Genomic DNA, 24293 nt, shown 5'->3' on the forward strand with positions numbered 1-24293 from the left:
TTTGTAATGCTTTTACCAATTGATTTTATATTGTGTATGTAGTCTTACTATGAGAAGTTACAGATTAAGTATGACTTTGGTAACGGTTGAATGATTTTTACAGAAGTTACGGCCCTTGGACTTAAAAAATTTCAGTGAATTTAAAGCTTTCCACACTTTTTTTTACATGGGCGACATTGGAACGCTGTTCTTTTATTTGCAGTTACAGTTTGAATCTCTCTGTTATCATGATTTTCCTTGATTTGACTCCCATTGCTATAATACACAATATCATCTGTTTGATATCACCAGGTTGTGATAAAAGCTGTAGTCTGTGTATAGGACCCAGTACCCATCATTGTTTAGCATGTTCCCAGGAAGGACTTGTGATACAGTCTGGACAGTGTATAGAACAATGTTACTCTAACTTCTATCTCCAGTATAGTGAATGTAATGGTATGTCTTCGTTCAGTTAGACGATGTAGAAATTATTCAACTAAAGATTACCATTTTGCCTATTATTGAAAGTACATTTATTTTACTATTAAAATTTCAATAATTTTTCCTGTTCATCAGATCAACTTGTACTCTTTAAGTAAAAAATATACCTTGTAAGTTTTTGTCAGTCCTGATTTTTTTTGAAATGACAACAAAAAATCTGGTGAAAGATTTACCATCTACCAATAACCACTCTTTGACAGTATATAAAAAAGTTTTCATTTCTGTGCAATTTTTACTTTATTTGCAGTATAGGTATTTTACATAAAAACAAACTTGAAACAGACACATTGCCATTCATATACACATTACCAATCAAATGCTATGAAACACCTAAATTGGATTTGTAAAGATTTATCCCAAGGCAGCCAAGATGATAAATATTATCTAATGTAATAAAGAAGTATTGATGTTTAAATTGCAGCAGGACTTCGATAATAGCAAAGTCCCTTTAAAGTATAGTTTCTTTTAATTTATAATTGAAGATTATAGATGGAATTTGTAATTCATAATGTTACTAGATTTTGAGAAATAGATTTTTAACAAACAAATGTCTTTGGTCAACCTCTTTAGAATGTCCAGCGACCTGTGCCACATGTTCTAGTGATGGTCAGTCCTGTACTAGTTGTTATGATGGACTAGTTCTACACCGTGGACAGTGTCTATCCCAGTGTCTCCAGCCTTACTTCCAGTCTGATGGTGTATGTAAAGAATGCTTCCCAGCTTGTAAGTCATGTTCTGGTCCTAAGGATACTGATTGTATGACTTGTGTTGAGGGATCCAGTCTTAGCAAGAGAGGGCGTTGTAAGATGTCATGTCAGGATGGAAAATACATGAAGAAAGATGGAACTTGTAGAGGTATGAATAGCTAATTCTCAATTATTCTAAAAAGAATTATTTTTTCTTTTGTCATTAAAATAATGGATGCTTCAAGTTACATGCAAGTCACTTTAAGTGCACTAATTTTGTTTTAGATTGTGGGTTTGGTTGTGCTAAGTGCCATATATCACGAGATGGGAGTACATCAGTATGCTTGCAGTGTGAGAAGCCATCAATGCTGGCATTTGATGATATATGTATGAGAGCCTGCCCGGTTGGGAGATATGCTGATAATGGAATCTGTAGAGGTAGTTTTTACTTATTATATACTGTAAAAATACCTTAATTGATGAGTAGCAGTTTCAGTTGTCATGGTTTGTCAGAACTTGGTTATTTTATAGATTTGCTGTATATATATTAATATTGTAATCACCTTCATTGTACAACTGTTCTGTACCAGATTTCTTTACTTCTATATGAAGGGAAGGATTAGATATTTACTATAGTGCTTCAGCAAAATGATTTGTACTGTGCCTTCCCTTTTCAAGTTCCTCGCTCATCTACTTTGTTTTAATGTATGACTTAGTAAATGTTTAGTTGATGTGTAATGTAAATTTTTACCAAGGAGGGTATGCTTTGGTATATTGTCCTTCCCCCTTACAGGTTCCTCTCTTATATATTTGCTGTTTACCATACAACTTAATTCAACAGAAATGATTGAATGGGGGAGGGGGGTACTCTTAGCACAATGTAGCGTGCAGCATCTTTTTTTTAAGATAGTATTAGACCATGAAAGTTTTCAATTAATATTATATATTTCATTGAACTTTTGTTATGCAGAGGAATACTATTATTCCCTCTACACCACTGAACAGAATTCAATGACACTTTCATACAATCTTAGTTAAGTACTGAAAATGTGTGCACTTTTTATTTATTTGAACTTGAAGCATATGTTAGATCCTGTTCTTGCTAACATCAGTTGGCATTTAAATTTCAGTTTGTGGTAGTGGGTGTCTGAGATGTAGCTCCTATGATGTCTGTACCGTCTGTGGACCTAACCAGATTGTATCTGATGGTATCTGTGTCCGACATTGTAAACCATCACAATATATAGCTGGCAAACAGTGTAAAGGTATGCATTAGTTTTCAGAAACAAAATCTGTCAGATTTGCCATAATTTTGAATGATTGAAAGATCATAGGCAAGCATTTTAAGGTTAATGAAATCTGCTAAAATTCTTAAAAGTGACAAGAAAATTGTGTGAAACTTGACGGGCTTGATGTACTATGCAGTAACTTCTTATGGTATCTTTTTTCTCAACTGTCTGTGGTATAAGTTAGATTTCGATACAGTTGCTAAAGTGTCTATTTTGTAATCAAGTACAGCCCTGAAAATGAACTTTGTGAAGTCAGTATAGATATTGCTTAATATTTAGTAAGAAATGTTTTATTTGACAATTTATTCAAAACTTGGAAACTTTTGTGCAATATGGAGCCAAAATAAGTCATTTTTATAATATTGATGAATAACACTTGGCCACATGTGTCAATAACTTAAATATTCCAACTATAAAAGCCTTTTGTATCAAGACATATTTTTACCAAATATTTTGTTAGTTGTAGCATGTCCCCAAAATGTCCATATAATTTTATTAGAAATTTTTGTTGCATAGAATCAATAATTTGTTATGTCATTCTGACGTATTAATGTTGTAACAACTTGGAAAGATTTTTTTTTCTCTGGGTTAAGTCATCTTTTTAACACAATTATATGCTAATAAGTCTTTTTAGTTGGAAGCTAATATTTTCACTAAATAACAGGGCCAGAATCTGGAATAAAACCATAAACCCTTTTTATCATCTGAAGAAAATAATAATTTAAACTACTCATTACTAAAGGGGGATCAATTTATCTGGAGTTTTAAAAAGAGGTTTAGTAGTATTTACTGTACATGTTTAATTACTGTTTTCTATACTGAATCACATACTAACTGTTAAAAAACTGCAATATCAATAGGTGTTATTCATAAATCTAGCTTTATTAGGTGTTATTTATATATCTAGCTTTTTTTGGGGACCAACTGGCATCTGTTGATTCTAAGAAAAAAATATTTTCGGTACTTCTATGTAAACATGTCCTTCATGAATATTATATGAATTAATGAATGTTTCAGTTGGGATTGAACTATATGACAATGTTTAAAAAAATGCTTAAAATTAAAATGAATTTTGCTGAGCTGCATCCATATACAACACAGGGTATTATTTACTTTTTTTTTTCAAGAAAAATGTTTTGTTTTTGTTTTCTGTTTGTTTGTTTTTTTTTGTGTGTCAAAAATAATTTGCTTTCTCCCTCTAATGTAACAAACTGAATTAGAATATGACTGGTTAATTTAAGTTTTTTTTTAACTTGAATCTGATATAATGTTTTCCAACAGACTGTCCTGCTCATTGTATGGAGTGTATGTCTAATGAAGATTGTTCCCAGTGTGATGGACGTACCTACCTGTTAAACAGACAATGTATACCAACCTGTGGAGCTGGATATTACCAAGATAACAAGTCAAGAAGATGTGAAAGTAAGGTCTTTACTGTAATATCCTGAAAACAAAAAGCATCAGTAAATTTAGAAAAATTCCTACTGTTTTTTCCTGCCAAGAGAGATAATACAAATTATGTAATAAACACTTTACAAATTTACTCACTTTCTACAAACCCTTCTTTTTGTAAGTTTTTTTTTCTTGTGAGGATTCAGCTATTTTGTTTAAAAAAGTAAAATGAACAATATACTTTGGTACAGTAATATGACTTGGTATAAAGTAAAATAAGGCTTTCCATCAAATAAATAATGGCAAACATGGAAGGTCATCAAGGACCAAGGTGATCAAGGACCCCTTACTACTGCTCTACAACACATGACATAAGTTAGTATGGGTTTGTATGTTTCCAGGAAATCAGGAAGCACCAAGAGTACAGCTGACTGGTCACATGGAGGTTGAAAAAGGCAATATTGTCAGTATACCTGAGTCATTGTTTAACCTTAATGACCTTGACACATCCGTTGATAATATCGTCATAGTGATGACCTCACCTCCATCTGGTGGAAACAACATTGTCAAGGTCAACAAAGGGAATGATATTATCTTGGAGGCAGGAGATGTGATCTTACCACAGGAACTAAGAGAGGGGAAGATTAGATTTCTCCAGAATTCTCCTGTTACCTCAGATAGTAAGAACTTAACATATTCCCCATATGCAGTTGTATGGAAATAAATCCATTGATTTTCATAGGGTCGGATATGACTATGAACTTTAAAAATAATCAGGCAGAACAAGATTTCACAGTGAATGAATCTCGAATTACCTTTTGATCAGAATAGGATGGGGAGTAAAAAATTAAATATGTCAGACAAAAAATTAAAAATTTAAAAAAGCATTACTCCATTACATAAATTTACTTCATTTTTTTCAAGAAAAGTATCTATTATGTCAAGTTTTACTCCTGTATTTGTGTTTTGAGAACTTTCAACCATTTTGTTTGTAAATAGTATTTAAGTTTTCTTTATCTTCAATTAAGTTATTCTTTTTACAGTTAAGATATCGTTTAAAGCCTTTGACAGACAGTTGTACAGTGATGAGAGAGTATTATATGTTCAAGTCATTAATCACAATGCTCCGCAACTGGTCAGGAATGAACTTGTTCTAGCAACTGTAGGGGAGACCACTCAGTTTACTGATCAGATAATAGAACTCAGATCTTTAAATCCTGTCAATACTATGATGAGTATAATAGAAGGTAGGGTTATCTATGGTTCCTTAGAGTATTGTGATAGTTGACCAATTTTTTTTTTTTTTCATTTTAGGTAAAAATATTATGGTTTAAAAAAAATAACATATGAATTTACTAAATATGTTTATAGTGTGTGCTATTTGTAGAGGAATGATACAATAATTTGTACACCTATCAATAAAATGTCTCTAGAATCAGATGGTAAATTTAATCTGTAATTTTATATACCACTACTACTCAAATTTGGATAAATTATGTTTTATCTATCTTTAAACATGTATATTCACCTTTTCCAATACCTAAATTGATTTTATTTCTCTTCTTGTTAAGTGGGTTTATTGCCCATGGCAGGGCACCCTCATATATGAATCCATAGTTCAATAAATCCATGGAATTGCTTATGAGAATCTATTAGTCTAAATCCCACCAAATGACTAGGTCATGGTCTATAAATATGTATTGATTATTTCAGGTCCTCTTCATGGACAGATAAATCAGCATGGAGGACAACATCCTGTAACGTCATTCTCGGTCCAGGATCTACATACTGGATCTATAGGGTACCAATTGAACCCTCATGTCATTGCAGATACTGACATGTGTTTGGTACAAGTTACAGATGGATATCATATTCTCAGTTTCATTGTCAATTTCCAAATTAGACAGAAAGTAAGTAGGGCTATGGTTCAGGAGCTATGGATGTTAATATACTTAAAACAATATTACAGCAAAGTAAAAAAAATATTTTCTATACTGGGTATGATACGATACTTTGCTAATTTAAAGTTCATAGTGAGCACTGTAAGCAACCCAAGTGAGCTTATCCTATATGTATGTGTGTGGAAATAACATTCTTGAGATGGCCTATGTCAAAGTTATTAGCCAAACTGGATACAGTTTTCTTCAATGCATTCCTTTTATTTGTTGTTCAAGTTATGATCCACTTAAACTAAAAAGGATATAGCTGGACCTTTATGTAAGAGTAAAAATGAGAATTCAATACTATTGAAGAATTTAATGTTACATATTGGCTAACTGAAGGAAATGAAACAAAAACTGTTTACAGGGAAGCTTCTCTACACTGAAGCCACGTTTGGGATTTTATGTTCGGATTTGACAGATATATAGGTATCACAGGTATTACACAGACAGAAGTAGTCTAGGAATTGAGTGCTTTAAACAAGCTTTTTGTATTTTTAGTTTGGTTTTAAAAAGTGTTTTTATCAACAATACATTATTTCCTCTCACAAGTTCAAAAAGAAGGTTTTGTACTGAATGAATGATGTTTTTTTTTCTCTTCCTCAGGAGAACAGATCACCACTGATTGTAAACAATGAGGTGGGCCATGTTTATTCCAAAGACATGCTACAAATATCTCCGAACTTACTGATGACTAAATCATTGTCTGATAGCAAAGACATTATCTATACACTGAGCCCTACATCTAATAATCCTCAGCATGGTAAGAATAAAATCATTGTCTGATAGCAAAGACATTATCTATACACTGAGCCCTACATCTGATAATCCTCAGCATGGTAAGAATAAAATCATTGTCTGATAGCAAAGACATTATCTATACACTGAGCCCTACATCTGATAATCCTCAGCATGGTAAGAATAAAATCATTGTCTGATAGCAAAGACATTATCTATACACTGAGCCCTACATCTGATAATCCTCAGCATGGTAAGAATAAAATCATTGTCTGATAGCAAAGACATTATCTATACACTGAGCCCTACATCTAATAATCCTCAGCATGGTAAGAATAAAATCATTGTCTGATAGCAAAGACATTATCTATACACTGAGCCCTACATCTAATAATCCTCAGCATGGTAAGAATAAAATCATTGTCTGATAGCAAAGACATTATCTATACACTGAGCCCTACATCTAATAATCCTCAGCATGGTAAGAATAAAATCATTGTCTGATAGCAAAGACATTATCTATACACTGAGCCCTACATCTAATAATCCTCAGCATGGTAAGAATAAAATCATTGTCTGATAGCAAAGACATTATCTATACACTGAGCCCTACATCTAATAATCCTCAGCATGGTAAGAATAAAATCATTGTCTGATAGCAAAGACATTATCTATACACTGAGCCCTACATCTAATAATCCTCAGCATGGTAAGAATAAAATCATTGTCTGATAGCAAAGACATTATCTATACACTGAGCCCTACATCTAATAATCCTCAGCATGGTAAGAATAAAATCATTGTCTGATAGCAAAGACATTATCTATACACTGAGCCCTACATCTAATAATCCTCAGCATGGTAAGAATAAAATCATTGTCTGATAGCAAAGACATTATCTATACACTGAGCCCTACATCTAATAATCCTCAGCATGGTAAGAATAAAATCATTGTCTGATAGCAAAGACATTATCTATACACTGAGCCCTACATCTAATAATCCTCAGCATGGTAAGAATAAAATCATTGTCTGATAGCAAAGACATTATCTATACACTGAGCCCTACATCTAATAATCCTCAGCATGGTAAGAATAAAATCATTGTCTGATAGCAAAGACATTATCTATACACTGAGCCCTACATCTGATAATCCTCAGCATGGTAAGAATAAAATCATTGTCTGATAGCAAAGACATTATCTATACACTGAGCCCTACATCTAATAATCCTCAGCATGGTAAGAATAAAATCATTGTCTGATAGCAAAGACATTATCTATACACTGAGCCCTACATCTAATAATCCTCAGCATGGTAAGAATAAAATCATTGTCTGATAGCAAAGACATTATCTATACACTGAGCCCTACATCTAATAATCCTCAGCATGGTAAGAATAAAATCATTGTCTGATAGCAAAGACATTATCTATACACTGAGCCCTACATCTGATAATCCTCAGCATGGTAAGAATAAAATCATTGTCTGATAGCAAAGACATTATCTATACACTGAGCCCTACATCTAATAATCCTCAGCATGGTAAGAATAAAATCATTGTCTGATAGCAAAGACATTATCTATACACTGAGCCCTACATCTAATAATCCTCAGCATGGTAAGAATAAAATCATTGTCTGATAGCAAAGACATTATCTATACACTGAGCCCTACATCTGATAATCCTCAGCATGGTAAGAATAAAATCATTGTCTGATAGCAAAGACATTATCTATACACTGAGCCCTACATCTAATAATCCTCAGCATGGTAAGAATAAAATCATTGTCTGATAGCAAAGACATTATCTATACACTGAGCCCTACATCTAATAATCCTCAGCATGGTAAGAATAAAATCATTGTCTGATAGCAAAGACATTATCTATACACTGAGCCCTACATCTAATAATCCTCAGCATGGTAAGAATAAAATCATTGTCTGATAGCAAAGACATTATCTATACACTGAGCCCTACATCTGATAATCCTCAGCATGGTAAGAATAAAATCATTGTCTGATAGCAAAGACATTATCTATACACTGAGCCCTACATCTAATAATCCTCAGCATGGTAAGAATAAAATCATTGTCTGATAGCAAAGACATTATCTATACACTGAGCCCTACATCTAATAATCCTCAGCATGGTAAGAATAAAATCATTGTCTGATAGCAAAGACATTATCTATACACTGAGCCCTACATCTGATAATCCTCAGCATGGTAAGAATAAAATCATTGTCTGATAGCAAAGACATTATCTATACACTGAGCCCTACATCTAATAATCCTCAGCATGGTAAGAATAAAATCATTGTCTGATAGCAAAGACATTATCTATACACTGAGCCCTACATCTAATAATCCTCAGCATGGTAAGAATAAAATCAAAATTTGATAAAGCTTCTGGGGGAAAACATATATTTATGATATGTGTACCTAACAGTAGAGATCATGCCATTTGGAGTACAATGCTATCTGTTTAAATCAATTTTTTTTGCTGACTCGTAAGGTTAACATTTTAGCTATACCATTAATCTTCTAATGTGTATTTGAAGTATAAATGAAATTCCTTATTCTAATTATGTGTGCATATAATATACATATATTAGGTGAAGATATCCTACATGTTTACTATGTATAAATGTTGACATGATGTTTTATCTTGACAGGAGAAATTCTGATGCTTGTCCCAATACCTTCCAATGGTGTTGGGAAAGGTTGGCAGGATATGGGAGATGGTCAAATGGCCGCTAAAATGTTCCAGTTTCTACAGAGGGATGTCAATGAAGGTAGAATATGGTACCATCATACTGGGACCAAGACATCATCTGATATTATCACTTTTGAGGTGTGTTGGATAAAAAATGTTTATGATTTTAAGATTTGCACCATATTTTATGATTTTTTAGGTTTTTTAGGGGCTGTTGAACAATGTTCTTATTTCTTTTGTTAGTTCAAAAAGATATATCACTAAACCTACATTCCAATACTCAAGCTTGAAGAATGTTTCTCCATACCTATGTTTGCTTACAAAAAGCCAAAAAAATATATTACTTTTTTTATAGAACACCATATAACTGTAAGTTTCGACCTATCAGAACTTAAATTCATCTATTGGATTTGTAACTATCTAAACATTGTAGTTCTGATTGGTCAAATCTTTTCAAAGTACAATATCACCTAATAAAATATCAATTACTCTGTATTTTCAGGTGAAAGATTCTCACAAGCCACCAAATATCCTGAAGGAGCAAAGTTTCCATATCAATATTATGGAGCCTCCACTTGATCAAGCAAGGCCATCAGTAGCTCCTGGTGTAAGACTGGAAATGTCGGTAAGAATATTTATTAATTAAGATGTTATTTAATGACCAGTTTATATGCACAATTGTAAGTAAGTCATGACATCATAATATATATCCTTTAGTGCACAACTAAAGACTGATTGTGCACTTTTATCTTTTTATGAATACAATGCCAAGCTTGTATCAACATGACAGTCTTTGATAGTTCTTGACTATGTAATTCCTTGATTTCACAATAACAGTCCTGAAACAAGTGTAAATTACAGCATATCTGATATTGTTTTGGTGGATCAAAGGTGCTTTGAGCTTGAAGCTGCTGTAACTTTTTGGTCTTTAATATTGTTGGTGTTAATTTGTACAATTGCTGCTGTTGGCAGTCACCAGTTTATACAATAGCTATTACAATGCATGTTGGTTTTTACAAATCTGTCTCTATTCTGTAGGTATATGAAGACCAAGTTGTACCTATTGGTATCTCAGACCTGGCATTTCATGACCCAGACACTCCTGAGGAGGAAATCATCTACACCATTACTAAGGGACTTAAATCAGGGGAAGGAACTCTGGAGAATAAAAACTTTCCATTACAACCATTCTCACACTTTACACAAGCAGATTTAAAACACAATAAAATTGTGTATCACCCACCTAAAGTTGATGTTGGAAATAAAGAAAAAGAGGTTTTCTTCATTTTTACAGGTAAAAGGGCCCAAAATCAATTTTAACTGAGCTTGTATTCCATTGGTTTGTGCATGAACATTGTTTTCTTCTAAAAATATGGTATTGAATTATTATTTATAATGGTACAAATGTGTTACAGAAGTGGCATCATGACACTGTTACAGTGAAAACTTCACACCTATGACATGAAATGAAATAAGCTTTTTGATTACCAGTACTTCTTATGCTCCTAGAAAGCATAAATTCAACACATGAAGCACAGCAAATTGTATAAGTCAACTGTTCTCATTTAACACTGATATGCACTGGTAATTTTCAAATTGTTTACTGGAATTATTTGTAATAATTGAGTTTGATAGAAAGCGACCATAATGGAAGATTTCTTTTTTCTTCACAGTTTCTGATGGACGGGACACAAATGATATGACAGAGTACCAGTTCCTTATTCACATCCTTCCTGTCAACAATCTCCCTCCATTTTTCTCATCTCCGTCTGCTGTCATTAAGGTACCAGAGGGTGGTGTAATTAATATAGACAGATCCAATGTCATCTTGAGTGATGCTGACACACCTGTGACTGACCTTGTCATGACCTTGACTAAAACTCCAGTAAGGGGAGTTTTTGAGAAGGTTATGAAAAATTCTAAAGTTATACTTAGGAAAGGTAAGTTATCTCTTTTACCTAAAATACAATATATTTGATCAAATTATAAATCAAGAGATGTGGGCAAATTGACCATGAAGAAACTACCTGAATAGTAAAACTCTTTACCTGAATAATTTTCCCCATTGAATTCATTGCGTTGAGTGTCAATTTATGTTACTGATATTTTTCAGGAATATCAATAACTCTAAAATTTATGTTGAAATTTCTATATAAAATTTAATTATTTATTTCAGGAGAAACATTTACATACAAGGAATTTTTGGATGGAGGATTTCGATACAGTCATGACAAAATAAACACCATCCCTTATGATGCAATTGTACTCTCAGCTACAGATGGAAAATTTGATTCTCAGATGATACTTAACATTACAGTGACACAGGTTGATAAATCAGCCCCAATTTTACTGTCGTCTGCAGTCTGTAGACTTTATGTTAAAGAAGGTAAGACACAGTTAGGTCAGCTCCCATCTTACTGTCGTCTGCTGTCTGTAGACTTTATGTTAATGATGAGACACAGTTAGGACAGCTCCCATCTTGCTGTTGTCTGCTGTCTGTAGATTTTATGTTACAGAAGATAAGACACAGTTAGGACAGCTCCCATCTTACTGTCATCTGCTGTCTGTAGACTATATGTTACAGAAGATAAGACAGTTAAGACAGCTCCCATCTTACTGTCGTCTGCTGTCTGTAGACTATATATTACAGAAGATAAGACACAGTTAGGACTGCTCCCATCTTACTGTTGTCTGCTGTCTGTAGACTATATGTTACAAAAGATAAAACACAGTTAGGACAGCTCCCATCTTACTGTCATCTGCTGTCTGTAGACTATATGTTACAGAAGATAAGACACAGTTAAGACAGCTCCCATCTTACTGTCGTCTGCTGTCTGTAGACTATATGTTACAGAAGATAAGACACAGTTAGGACCGCTCCCATCTTACTGTTGTCTGCTGTCTGTAGACTATATGTTACAAAAGATGAGACACAGTTAGGACAGCTCCCATCTTACTATCGTCTGCTGTCTGTAGACTTTATGGTAATGATGAAAAGACACAGACAGGACAGCTCCCATCTTACTGTCATCTGCTGTCTGTAGAATTTATGTTAATGAAGGTAAAACACAGTTAAGACATCTCCCATCTTACTGTCGTCTGCTGTCTGTAGACTTTATTGTAATGAAGATAAGACACAATAAAGTGTAGTCAGACAGTGAGTAGGTGGTAAATTGGAATCACCTTATCCATCTGTTAGTCATTCTGTCCATCAAAATTTCATCCAATTATCTCAACTGCAAATGGATTGATTGAAATAAATATTTTTGTGTAGATTTATTTTGAATTGGTATAAGTTGTAAGGAGTTTAGGTTGCTATCCCATACCAACTGTGGTGCACCACAATGAGTTCAACCAATGTTGTGAATGATTTGGTTAGGAATGACATTTCCATGGTGTTTGGTGCATGTATTTCATTCTTCCCTAATAGTTTATAATACATGTACTTCTTATCCCCTGCTGGGTATCAGTACTGAAATTTGATCGGTTAGCTACACGTCGCTCAAAATCCCATATCCCCGGACATTGCTAAGCCATATCCCCGGGGGTTGCTAGACATTTCATTGGATGATGAATTCTGTACACTCCATATATCCCAAGTAATTGAATGTTGTACCTTTTAAACGATGCCATTAATTTGTCCTTTTTTTCAAATTTTTTACGCACATGACTTTGCTTCATCGTCATCATCGTCAATGGAATTCCTGACAGGGTTTGACACTATTTTTTAGCTAGGTCACCCAAAGGACTTTCTGATCAATAAATTAGGTAGTCCTCAAAATAATCTTGTGGTCCTGTGTTTAGGTATAGTAAGATTTTAAGAATAAATTTAGGTAGCCCAAAGGACTATCCATTAAAATTTCTAGGTAGTCCTCTCTCAAATTAGGATGGCACAGGACTAATGGACTACTGTTAAGTGTCGAACCCTGCCTGACTTAGTTTAGTTTCGACGTCACATCTCTTACCCATGCACTTTTGACATCTGTGATGTAGTGCTCGAGACATTGACCGGCAAAGACAACATTGTCGATTTCAATTGTTATTGCAATAAAAACACCTTATAGTTGAGCACCTGTAGGGTTCTACCAAAGGTAGTACCCTCCATCCGATAGAAAACACTCAAAACTTGCATTTTTCACAAATTTTCAAAAATACTTCAAAAACATCACATTTGTGTTAAATGTTGTGTTGAAAATCCCTAGAAAAACTCCAATTTAATTTATTTATCATCTATGTTTATATCCATAGGTATGGAGATTTTAAACCCTTCAGTACCACCATACACCCTTCGGCTTCAACTCAGGATGTACTAACGTACTTCAGGGATTTAAATCTCCATATCTATAGATACTAACGTAGATAACTTATAATATTGGGTGATACAATTTATAAGATATAAATTGACTTACATTGTACTTGGGGTTGAAAAATGCTGAATTAAAATTATATGAGTTATTACAATTTTATCAGAACAATAGATAAATGTTTAATTAGCAGTCTTCGTAAGAATCATGCACATTTTATGATATTTGATACACCCTTAAAAGTCTACATAATATTATTTTTGTTATTAAGTTGAATTATAGGTCTGTATGATGAAATGAATAATTATTCATTCCAATTTGTCTGATCTTAGGAGATAATTCAATGAAAACTCAATAGTTTCTATTGTATTTCAGTATTATTTACAGAGTTATTACCCTTTATTTTGAATTCTATTGTACATTCTTTGTAATTTATATCTCCTATGAACAAGGATTATATGAAAAGCCACATGTTAATTTTTGCTTACTATAAAATTTTAAACAAAATATTGAAAATAAAAATATGTTGTCTTTCCAACCATGAATCACATTTTACATGATATTTAGCTGGACTACTACTTAATAAATATTGTTAATGCTCTATCTTGGAAATATGCAAAATGGCAAAAGGGCATAGCTTTAGTTTTGACATTCATTGTGAGTAGAATATTATGGTTCTGTAACATGCTTTTGTCGCCTGATCATTGAAGAATGTGTTATATCTGAGAGCATTTTAATAACTTCAGGGAAGACAGTTAGTATCAGTAGAGATGATTTTGGATTTATGGATGACGATGCTTCAGATGACAATATACAGATAATTTTGATGGAATCCCCTTTGTATGGACAGTTGGTTTATAAACAAGTTAATGTAGTTCTCAAAGATAATATTATCACTCAGGAAGATATCAATAACAATTTCATCAGGTAAATATAGCGGTAAGATAACAAATTTAAATTTAAAAAAAAATGTGTGGCAGGACGGCCTACCTGTGCTGTAGTAAGTAGTAAGATTTTAATACCAGTTAATTGACTTAGCTAAAGGATTAATTCTTTAGCCGAATCGGTTTGTCATTGGCTTGTCACCGAGCGGTCTAGGGTTTGAACCTTGGTGCCAGAGTATAATTTTGTGAGTCAAACATGCTCTTCCGTTACACGTGTATTGGTAATAATTTTTTTGACTGAAAATAATGAATCTAAGTCTGTTGAATTATTTGATGAAGTAGGAACCCAGTACAGAATGGCCTAATTATGTTTGGCGTGGTAGTGTTTTCACAAACAAAAAAAAACAATTTTAACACTGCCAGTACTAAAAATAACACTATAATAACAGAAATGTTCAAATATACAACTTAATTTGCAAATATAGGCCTCACATGCTAGCTGGGATTTATTAGGGAGAAAAGCTTCAAGTTCAGTACTGGAAAATGAGTAAACCCTCAAACCTTTGACAGTTACTAGAACCTACAGTGATTTCAGGCCTAGTGGTTAATGTGAATGTTAATGTATAAGTTATTGATAAATGTTTCTGTTTTGTTTCAGTTACATGTCAGATAAAGAGATAGGCAGTGAACCAATCACAGAAGTTCTTACATTTAATGTTAGTGACAGCAACAAAAATATTCTACCCAATCAGATTCTCTCTATTGTCATAGAACCAGTAGATAACAAGGCACCAGTTGTTAATGTTGGAACTGGTATACAGGTATTTTTTTTAATCTTTTGATAATTTCCAGTATTTTTGTACCTTTAAGATGATTTTGTCAGCTGGGGTTATTCTGACTGATCATTCAACTTTAATACAAATTTTGGTAAAATTAGGGAATGTCACCTGCATGATAAAAATAAATGGCTATTGGTTGCTTAGTAGTAGTCATTTATTTTTGACTACAAGGTTAAGGTCATTTTTTGAAAAATGTATATGTTTTTTTATGTTGGATAAAAGCTCTACAGAGCTTATGTTGTATTGTTATATGTAAAACTGACTTTGAATAAATCTTTTTTATTTTATTTTTTTTATTTTGTTATACAATTAAGATTGAAGAGGGTAAAGAGAAACTTCTGGCATCAGATAATATCCGTGCAACAGACTTAGATACAACAATATCTAACTTGATGGTAGAAATACAGACACCTCCAAAGTTTGGGATGATTCTGTCATACAAATCAGGTATTATAAAACTCAGACAGGGATTCATAGGTGATGGAAATTATCTGGGATTTTTTTCCCATGAAATCTTGGTTTTGCACAAGTCTACTCTCAAAATATTTCTTGCCTTGCTTTTCTTGGTCTTGTTGGACACAAAATAAGTTTTATTTTAACTATGCCTTTTCCAGTTAATTGCATGACAAAGAAATCAATGCAAATTAAGATTCACCATTATTGGAATAGGACTAATACCAAAGCTTATAGGATATTGGTAAAGCATACCTATGTTGCATAATGATAGTAGTGTTAGAGTAAGTGACAGATTTTAATGTTTAACTTTTTGGTTTATAGGTGAACAGATTTAGAAATATTGAACATTCTTACAAAACATTATTTTAATCTTTATGTTTGTTTTTATAGTGATTATTGTAACTAGTAATCAACTATAAGTGGTTTGAATTTGGAACATTGAATCTGAACCATCAAAAGGACAGATTTTTCTTGCAACTTAGAATGCATGCATCTATTTATTTACAAAAAGTTAAATGTAACATTATTTGTATTTGTTATTTGTGTTACTTTGATCATAATTTATTTTACTAGGCAACCCTGGATCAGAGAAGTCTGTTGGAGTACCTACATCACAGTTCTTCCTGCAAGATCTACTGGATGGTTTTATATACTACAGTCAGTCAGACCATCAGAACAAGGAACCAGTCATAGACAACTTCCTGTTTCATGTTACTGATGGAACGAATGTATCACCATTACACAGATTTGATGTCAGTATTGTGGTAAGTTGAGAGCCAGGGCTTTAACTTTTGAACAAGTTCCAATAATGCACTAAGGCAGTTTCAAAAGTGGTTATTTGCTCCATGACAAAGTTGAGATTGTGTCATTCTGTATCTCTGTAATTGGCCTGTCAGTTATTCTTAAACATATTCTTCATGACCAAGAATTAACAATATTTAATTTAGTTAACCAAACTTGCACCTTAATGATTTCATGACATAAGTCAAATGTCACATGGCTGGAGATGCTTATGTAAGAACTGAATGTGGGTTTTGTTCAATTATTGCCATTATGCACATATATGTTCTTCTGAATTGATTTTAGTTGTTGAATGACGAAGAGCCAATATTAGTGACTGAACAGCTGTTTGTCAAGGAACATAGAACTGTTGTAGTGACCAACTCCTCTCTATATGTCATGGATCTGGATACAAGGCCAGAATATCTGGTTTTAAAAGTAGAAGGTGCTCCACAGCATGGTCAGTACACTTTAAAGATAAGCTTCAATAGCAAGTAATATCATAATGAAAATATTACAGGGAGATTTATCACAGGAAGCTTTGACCCCTGTTACAGTACTTGATGTTAGAGAGATATATCACAGGAAGCTTTGACCCCTGTTACAGTACTTGATGTCAGAGAGATATATCACAGGAAGCTTTGACCCCTGTTACAGTACTTGATGTCAGAGAGATATATCACAGAAAGCTTTGACCCCTGTTACAGTACTTGATGTTAGAGAGATATATCACAGGAAGCTTTGACCCCTGTTACAGTACTTGATGTCAGAGAGATATATCACAGGAAGCTTTGACCCCTGTTACAGTACTTGATGTCAGAGAGATATATCACAGGAAGCTTTGACGTTACAGTACTTGATGTCAGAGAGATATATCACAAGAAGCTTTGACCCCTGTTACAGTACTTGATGTCAGAGAGATATATCACAGGAAGCTTTGACCCCTGTTACAGTACATGATGTCAATTTTCACTTATTCTACAAAAAAAAACCAAAAAACAATTACTCATTTTTGCTACTAGCTTGTTTGTCTTCCTGCTGTGAGTAACATTTGCACTAAACAGCAAAATCGCAGCAGTGCAATTAAAACATGAACACAATTTTAATATTTTGAGCCACAACAACAAATATATAGAAAGAGAACTGTTACTGAACAAATTTCTTGCCTTAAGTTCACAGAGAAACATTATGGTCTGACAAATTTAATATTCTTTTCTTCAGTTTCTCTGTACTCTCCTCACTCCTCTCTTTCTCTTATTTAAGGAGTTATTGGTAGGAGAGATTTTGTCAGTGACCCACTTAGCAGGATCAGACCAATACAACAGGGAGGAAGCTTTACATACCAGGTAGGGTCGCTAGGATATACATTCATAGGACAAAAATCTCTGCTTCGTTTTCATTGAAAGAGTGTCAATCTAATTAAATTGTGAAGTAACAATGTTCTGTACTGTAGTTATCTCATTTCTTATGACAAATAATACATTTGATTGTGACATGGCATATACCAGTATTTCTAAATTTTTATGCAAAGGTTTTGTGGCAGAGACATGCAGTTTTCAATTAATCCATTTTTTAAGATGGTTTTTTTTTCTAGATTTAGATGTTACTCTTATTTTCAGTACGTGATTTTATCTTGATGGGTTGATTAAAGTTCAATGTTTACTGTTCCCACTTCACTGTGAGGAAAATACAGGCCTTGTACTTGAAAAATTCCATTGATATAATGCATTTCCAGGGGTTTTTTATATCTTTATCTGTGGTATTCAATACATTTTGATTGATTTTAAATTATATTATTGTACAATATTTGTCATTATGGTAGGTTTTAAGCTCCATATATTTTATCCAGCCTTTCATTTCTAATGCCTGAAATGATCACATTTTGTTAATTCAACATCTGATCAATCTTTTTCACCTCCTTGAATGTGAAACTTTCTCAACATTTCTTCTTAGTCACAGTAAGGTCCAGAATTATGTAAATTAAGGTTACATATTTACTTTTGATTGTAAATGGTAAAAAAAGTTTTAAATAATTAGTTGTAAAAAAGTATGGAAAAAAACATGTACTCAGTTTGATAATTACCTTTTCTAGATACATGTACTCAATTTGATGATTACACTTGCTAGAAACATGTACTCAGTTTGATGATTACAATTGCTAGATACATATACTCAGTTTGAATGATTATACTTTCAAGATACATGTACTCAGTTTGATGATTACACTTGCTAGATACATGTACTCAGTTTGATGATAACACTTGCTAGATACATGTACTCAGTTTGATGATTACCTTTTATAGATACATGTTCTCAGTTTGATGATTACACTTGCTAGATACATGTACTCAGTTTGATGATTACAATTGCTAGATACATGTACTCAGTTTAAATGATTACACTTTCCAGATACATGTACTCAGTTTGATGATAACACTTGCTAGATACTGATGATTACACTTGCTGGATACATGTACTCTGATGATTACCTTTTCTAGATGCATGTACTCAGTTTGATGATTGCACTTTCTAGATACATGTATTCAGTTTGATGATTACACTTGCTAGATACACGCACTCAGTTTGATGATTACACTTGCTAGATACATGTGCTCAGTTTGATGATAACACTTGCTAGATACATGCACTCAGTTTGATGATTACACTTGCTAGATACATGTATTCAGTTTGATGATTACACTTTCTAGATACATGCACTCTGTTTGCATAATGCACTCTTAATTTTGAATGTTGAATGTTTCTGGAGGTAAGTAAAACTATGAAAAAATAGTTGTAGACTAAATGTAATACATAATTCTAGGAAATACTGGATGATTTGATAGTATATCAACACAATGGGAAGACAACCCTGGGTGATAGGGTGACTGTTAGTGTAAATGATGGAGACTTTACAGACACCAGTGCTCTTGATATCATTATAGGACTTGTAGATGATGAAACACCAAGAATGGCTATAAATAGAGGCTTGAGGCTCAAGTCAGGTATGGTTATTTTGAATTCATGATGTTTTAGGTGTCTCAAATTTATTTTACTACAAGTTATTTGAATACTATATGGAAAAGTTTTCCAATAAACAAAATAACTACACTCTGCATTTTTAGGTATTTATAAATGTGCTTGCTACTGTTTTTAGGTATTTATAAATGTGCTTGCTACCCTTTTTAGGTATTTATAAATGTGCTTGCTACTGTTTTTAGGTATTTATAAATGTGCTTGCTACCCTTTTTAGGTATTTATAGATGTGCTTGCTACTCTTTTTAGGTATCAGTGGAGGAAGGTCTTGTATAATTTAGATAAAAAATTGTTTAGGGATTTATCTGTTTGAATCATTTTCAGACAAATCAGACTGTCACACAATGAATAAAAATAAAAAAAACCTGTCTCACACTTTTAATTTTGAACCTTATATTCATGAATTTACTTTCAGCTGAAAAATGCTACATTAATGGTATCCTTTGAGATAAAAATAACTTTAGGTGTATTTCTTTCCCTTTTGATATGTGTTTTACTTTTGTTTAAATCTTCCAGGATCAAGGCTTTCTATCAAATCTCTTGAGCTCAAAGCTACAGACATAGATTCTGATGATTCCAAGCTTAAGTTCACACTGACCAGGGATCCAACAGGTGGACATTTATTGTTACATAGGGATGGTAGAATGATCACCTTGGCAACCAGAGGGCCAGTTAACAGTTTTACCCAGTTTGACATTGACCAAGGTCATTTGGAGTTTGAACATCCTATAGGGGAGATAACTGGTGTATTGACATTTAAATTTGATGTTGCTGATCCTGAAGAGAATAAACTCATTGATCAGATTTTCTACATTACTGTTGAAGGTGAGAGAATGCATATATTTCATTTTTCATATTGAGGTAAGCATATTTTGTAAGATCTTTGTCACCAATGGAAGGTGTCAAATTCTCTGTAAACAGTATGAAAATTTGTAGTTGTTAAGGAACAAAACGTGTGCATTACAGTAAAACAGCACATTAACCTGAAAATTTCAAATAATATTTAAGGCACCAAAATCTTATCGAGCAAACTTAGCAATATTATCAAGATGTGAAATAATTTTTTTTATGTTGAAAGATTCTTTAAATTGTAGATGACAGAATGCCTCCAAAAGTAATCAACAATAACATTCTGATAATACAAGAAGGTTCTCTGATAAAGATAACTACAGACAAGTTGTCCTTCACTGATGATGATTCTGAGCCTGGTTCTCTTCGTTACTCTCTAATATCAGCCCCTTCACTAGGACATCTTGAGCTGACAAGCAACCAAGGTAAGTTGTAATGAACGGTTCATAATACCCCAGCTAAACAAGTCATGAGTACATATTAATTATCTGTTCAGCTGTGCCCATCACATTTATCTCTATGTATTATTTGAAGAACCATTGGACCAAATCTTTTTTTAACTTTTAACATCTATAAAAATCTTTTTGACTATACACTGTGTGTTATTACAGGTAACTTGCATCTTATTATTTAATTTGATGTCACTGAAGGATTGTAAATTCAAACGGCATTTAAAAAATCTGACAATTGATTAAGACAGTATAAAAAAGTGGTAAAATCTACATAATAAATCATGATAATAATGAAAATGATACTATGTTAGTGAAAAATCATGATATAACATGTGCTGAGAAGTCTAGAATATCTTACTTGTGGGACCATGTGCTGAGAAGTCTAGAATATCTTACTTGTGGGACCAACATGTGCTGAGAAGTCTTGAATATCTTACTTGTGGGACCATGTGCTGAGAAGTCTAGAATATCTTACTTGTGGGACCAACATGTGCTGAGAAGTCTAGAATATCTTACTTGTGGGACCATGTGCTGAGAAGTCTTGAATATCTTACTTGTGGATACAATACATGTTCTTCTAGTTCTATGACATAAAACCACACATTTTACATTTATCTTTCATGTTTTCATCAGATATTTTCATTTTTTGTTAATAGTCAATATGCATTTTGACTATAAACAAAAAATGAAAATATCCAATGAAAACATGAAAGATAAACGTAAAATGTGTGGTTTTATATTATAGAACTAATGTTCTGCCACACTTTTAAAAATATTTTTGTTATTCACATTGTCCTATTTGAATATCTTGTTAATTTCAAACAGCTAATTTCACCAACAATTACAATGTTTTCTTCACAAGCTTTGAATATATGGTACAATATCTTGTCATTGTTTAGGAGTACCTATATCAGAGTTTACTCAGTCAGATTTAGCTGCTAACAGTGTGTGTTATGTACATACCAGCCAAGAAGAGATATATATGGACAGTTTCACATTCACTGTTACTGATGGTAAAAATGAGGTGAGATTATCTTCCTTTGATATTTTTTTAACTAAATATCTTGAAAATTTTACCACCAGCCTTTAAAGAAACAGTGTCTTACACAATGACACTTGGATTGTTTGAGTCCTCCTATCTCAGTAGTTTAATGCTGGGATCTCTTTTCAAGATCTAAGGTTGAACTACCCTGTTATTTAAGTGCCCAAGGAAAAAATCAAATAGTACTTCTGATGGCTTCTCACTGTTGACATGGGACCTTTTCCAAATGTTGACCTGACATATTTATTGACAAAATTTTATAACAAGGTTCTTCATCAAAAGCAAATTTAGGATTAAGATGTTAAAGATACCGAATAACTAATCAAAGATACCAAATAACCCATCAGAGATACCAAATAACCCATCAGAGATACCAAATAACTCATCAAAGATACCAAATAACCCATCAGAGATACCAAATAACTCATCAAAGATACCAAAACACCATCAGAGATACCAAATAACTCATCAAAGATACCAAATAACCCATCAGAGATACCAAATAACTCATTAGGATACCAAATAACTCATCAAGATACCAAATAACCCATCAAAGATACCAAATAAGTCATCAAAGATACCAAATAACTCATAACTAAATAGTCTCTTATTATTTGCCAATTCTAAATCATCATTGAACAATGCTGCGGCTTGAGCTTGTTTATCTTTACAGTAATGTTTGCTTATAACGTACAGGCTTATAACGAATTCAGGTTTATAACGAATAAGAACATATTTCCCAGTGCCAGTGTTTTAAAACTAATGCATTTTGTTATTGATATAACGAATTCGTTATAGCAAATTCAGGGATATAACGAAGTATTTCTTAGGGCCCGGTGAAGTTTGCCTGGATAAAACAAAGGGTCAATTTAACTGTTATGTAAACATAGAACACCAGTTGTCTGCTACTCACGGTAATTGATCAATCAACAATTTCACAGTTGATGAACACACAGTTAGAAGATCAGCTAATCTTACCTGTATTTTTGTTTTATTACTCATTAAAATATCAATTAAATAATGACACCCAAGCCATTGAAAATTTAGCCCAAGAGGATCCCAGATTGTAAACTTTTATCACTTTTGATTTAATGATTACATTTGTTGGTAGTTCCATCAAAACGGTAGTTTTTCACGCTTCAAGCGGTCGAACATGAATAAGATTCTTCACAAAATTGAAATTCCAATATGAGTAGAAAGGAAACTGTGCTTGATAGTATGTAACAATTTAACCACGTGATGCTTATCTTTGTTCAGGGTCTCACACGGGCACCCTACTAGATGGGCAAATTAGTACATGAATAAAAAAGAAAGTACAGCTACAACAGTAACAAAAACAATGGTTTTTATTTTTATTCATCATTTATAATAAATACACATTACAAACAATTATTTAATTTACTGTTAGAAAAAACGCATAAAATATTGCTACGTCTTAAGCAATAATACCAATTTAAAAAAACAAAAGGGGAGATAATCCTAGTTTTGAAAAAAAGTTTCTGATATAACGAACGATGCATATAACGAAGTAACTAAGACAGTCCCCTGAGATTCATTGTAAACAAACTACTGTATTTATTTTACATATTTAGGTTAGCCAGAAATTTCACATTACAATAACTCCAGTTGATGATGAGATCCCTGTAGTGACTAACAATGGACTGAGAGTACAGGAAGGAGTCAGGAAAACAATCACAGAATTTGATCTGAAGGCAGTAGACCAAGATACACCAGTAAGAATACACATTTTTTAACTGTCACAGAGTAGTTCTTGCCATTTGATTATTTCAAAACATGCAATGAAACTCTTGAAAATTGTATACACACTTTAAACTAATGTATAAAGTATTTCACTGTCATTTTGATTTTTAAAAAAATTGCATCGCACTGTGAATGAGAAAATATGACAAGAAGAGTTCTGACCCATAGTTTTTATTTTTTGCTGAGTGGTTTTGGAATATAGGTGCTGAACCATTGTGTGATTATGAATTTGAACATTTGAATTGTGTACTATTAATTGTCTTCTAGAAGTATAGCCCCTGGTCCCATCACCACAAAACTTCAGTTTGAATGTTTTTTTTAACTGTTTGTGATGCCATCCATTTCAGAGACTTTGATTGGTAAAGAATACTCTCTGACTTCTGTTTTTTATTTTTAGCTCACCTGGCTGAAGGTCATTTCAGCTACTGCCATTACTTGGCTTCCGTTGTTTATTGTGGTCTGTTAACAATTTTTCAAAAATCTACTGAGTGGAATAATATGAAACTTTGCACGAAAGTTGTGTTCAGATTTTTGATCTGTCCAAAAACATGGTGGCTGTTACTATAAATAGAACATATGGGTCAGACAATATTTTTTCTCATATATCTCCAAAACCGTTAGGTTTAGCCTATTCCGACTCGGGTAAGAG

General features: G+C 32.9%; 1 protein-coding gene across 2 annotated transcripts in view; it reads left to right on the plus strand.

The window, feature by feature from the left end:
• LOC148618657 (extracellular matrix organizing protein FRAS1-like) overlaps positions 1 to 24293 on the plus strand; it is a 101540-nt gene that overhangs the window by 51898 nt on the left and 25349 nt on the right. For both annotated transcript variants that reach the window (XM_088577772.1, XM_088577773.1), the window contains exons 15-39: positions 292 to 435; positions 1051 to 1335; positions 1452 to 1604; positions 2297 to 2431; positions 3737 to 3877; positions 4249 to 4527; positions 4891 to 5094; positions 5561 to 5757; positions 6394 to 6550; positions 9204 to 9382; positions 9747 to 9869; positions 10283 to 10538; positions 10918 to 11184; positions 11421 to 11630; positions 14295 to 14475; positions 15091 to 15253; positions 15586 to 15718; positions 16301 to 16491; positions 16814 to 16967; positions 17771 to 17853; positions 19329 to 19509; positions 20057 to 20365; positions 20635 to 20814; positions 21741 to 21865; positions 23476 to 23616. In XM_088577772.1, the coding sequence (XP_088433898.1) occupies positions 292 to 435; positions 1051 to 1335; positions 1452 to 1604; positions 2297 to 2431; positions 3737 to 3877; positions 4249 to 4527; positions 4891 to 5094; positions 5561 to 5757; positions 6394 to 6550; positions 9204 to 9382; positions 9747 to 9869; positions 10283 to 10538; positions 10918 to 11184; positions 11421 to 11630; positions 14295 to 14475; positions 15091 to 15253; positions 15586 to 15718; positions 16301 to 16491; positions 16814 to 16967; positions 17771 to 17853; positions 19329 to 19509; positions 20057 to 20365; positions 20635 to 20814; positions 21741 to 21865; positions 23476 to 23616 (4571 nt within the window). The remainder of the gene's footprint in view (positions 1 to 291; positions 436 to 1050; positions 1336 to 1451; positions 1605 to 2296; positions 2432 to 3736; positions 3878 to 4248; positions 4528 to 4890; positions 5095 to 5560; positions 5758 to 6393; positions 6551 to 9203; positions 9383 to 9746; positions 9870 to 10282; positions 10539 to 10917; positions 11185 to 11420; positions 11631 to 14294; positions 14476 to 15090; positions 15254 to 15585; positions 15719 to 16300; positions 16492 to 16813; positions 16968 to 17770; positions 17854 to 19328; positions 19510 to 20056; positions 20366 to 20634; positions 20815 to 21740; positions 21866 to 23475; positions 23617 to 24293) is intronic.

Source organism: Perna viridis, chromosome 4 (assembly GCF_037379345.1).
Source record: "Perna viridis isolate PV_CMFRI_1.1 ecotype Kerala chromosome 4, ASM3737934v1, whole genome shotgun sequence".
In the NCBI taxonomy this organism is placed as follows: domain Eukaryota; kingdom Metazoa; phylum Mollusca; class Bivalvia; order Mytilida; family Mytilidae; genus Perna; species Perna viridis.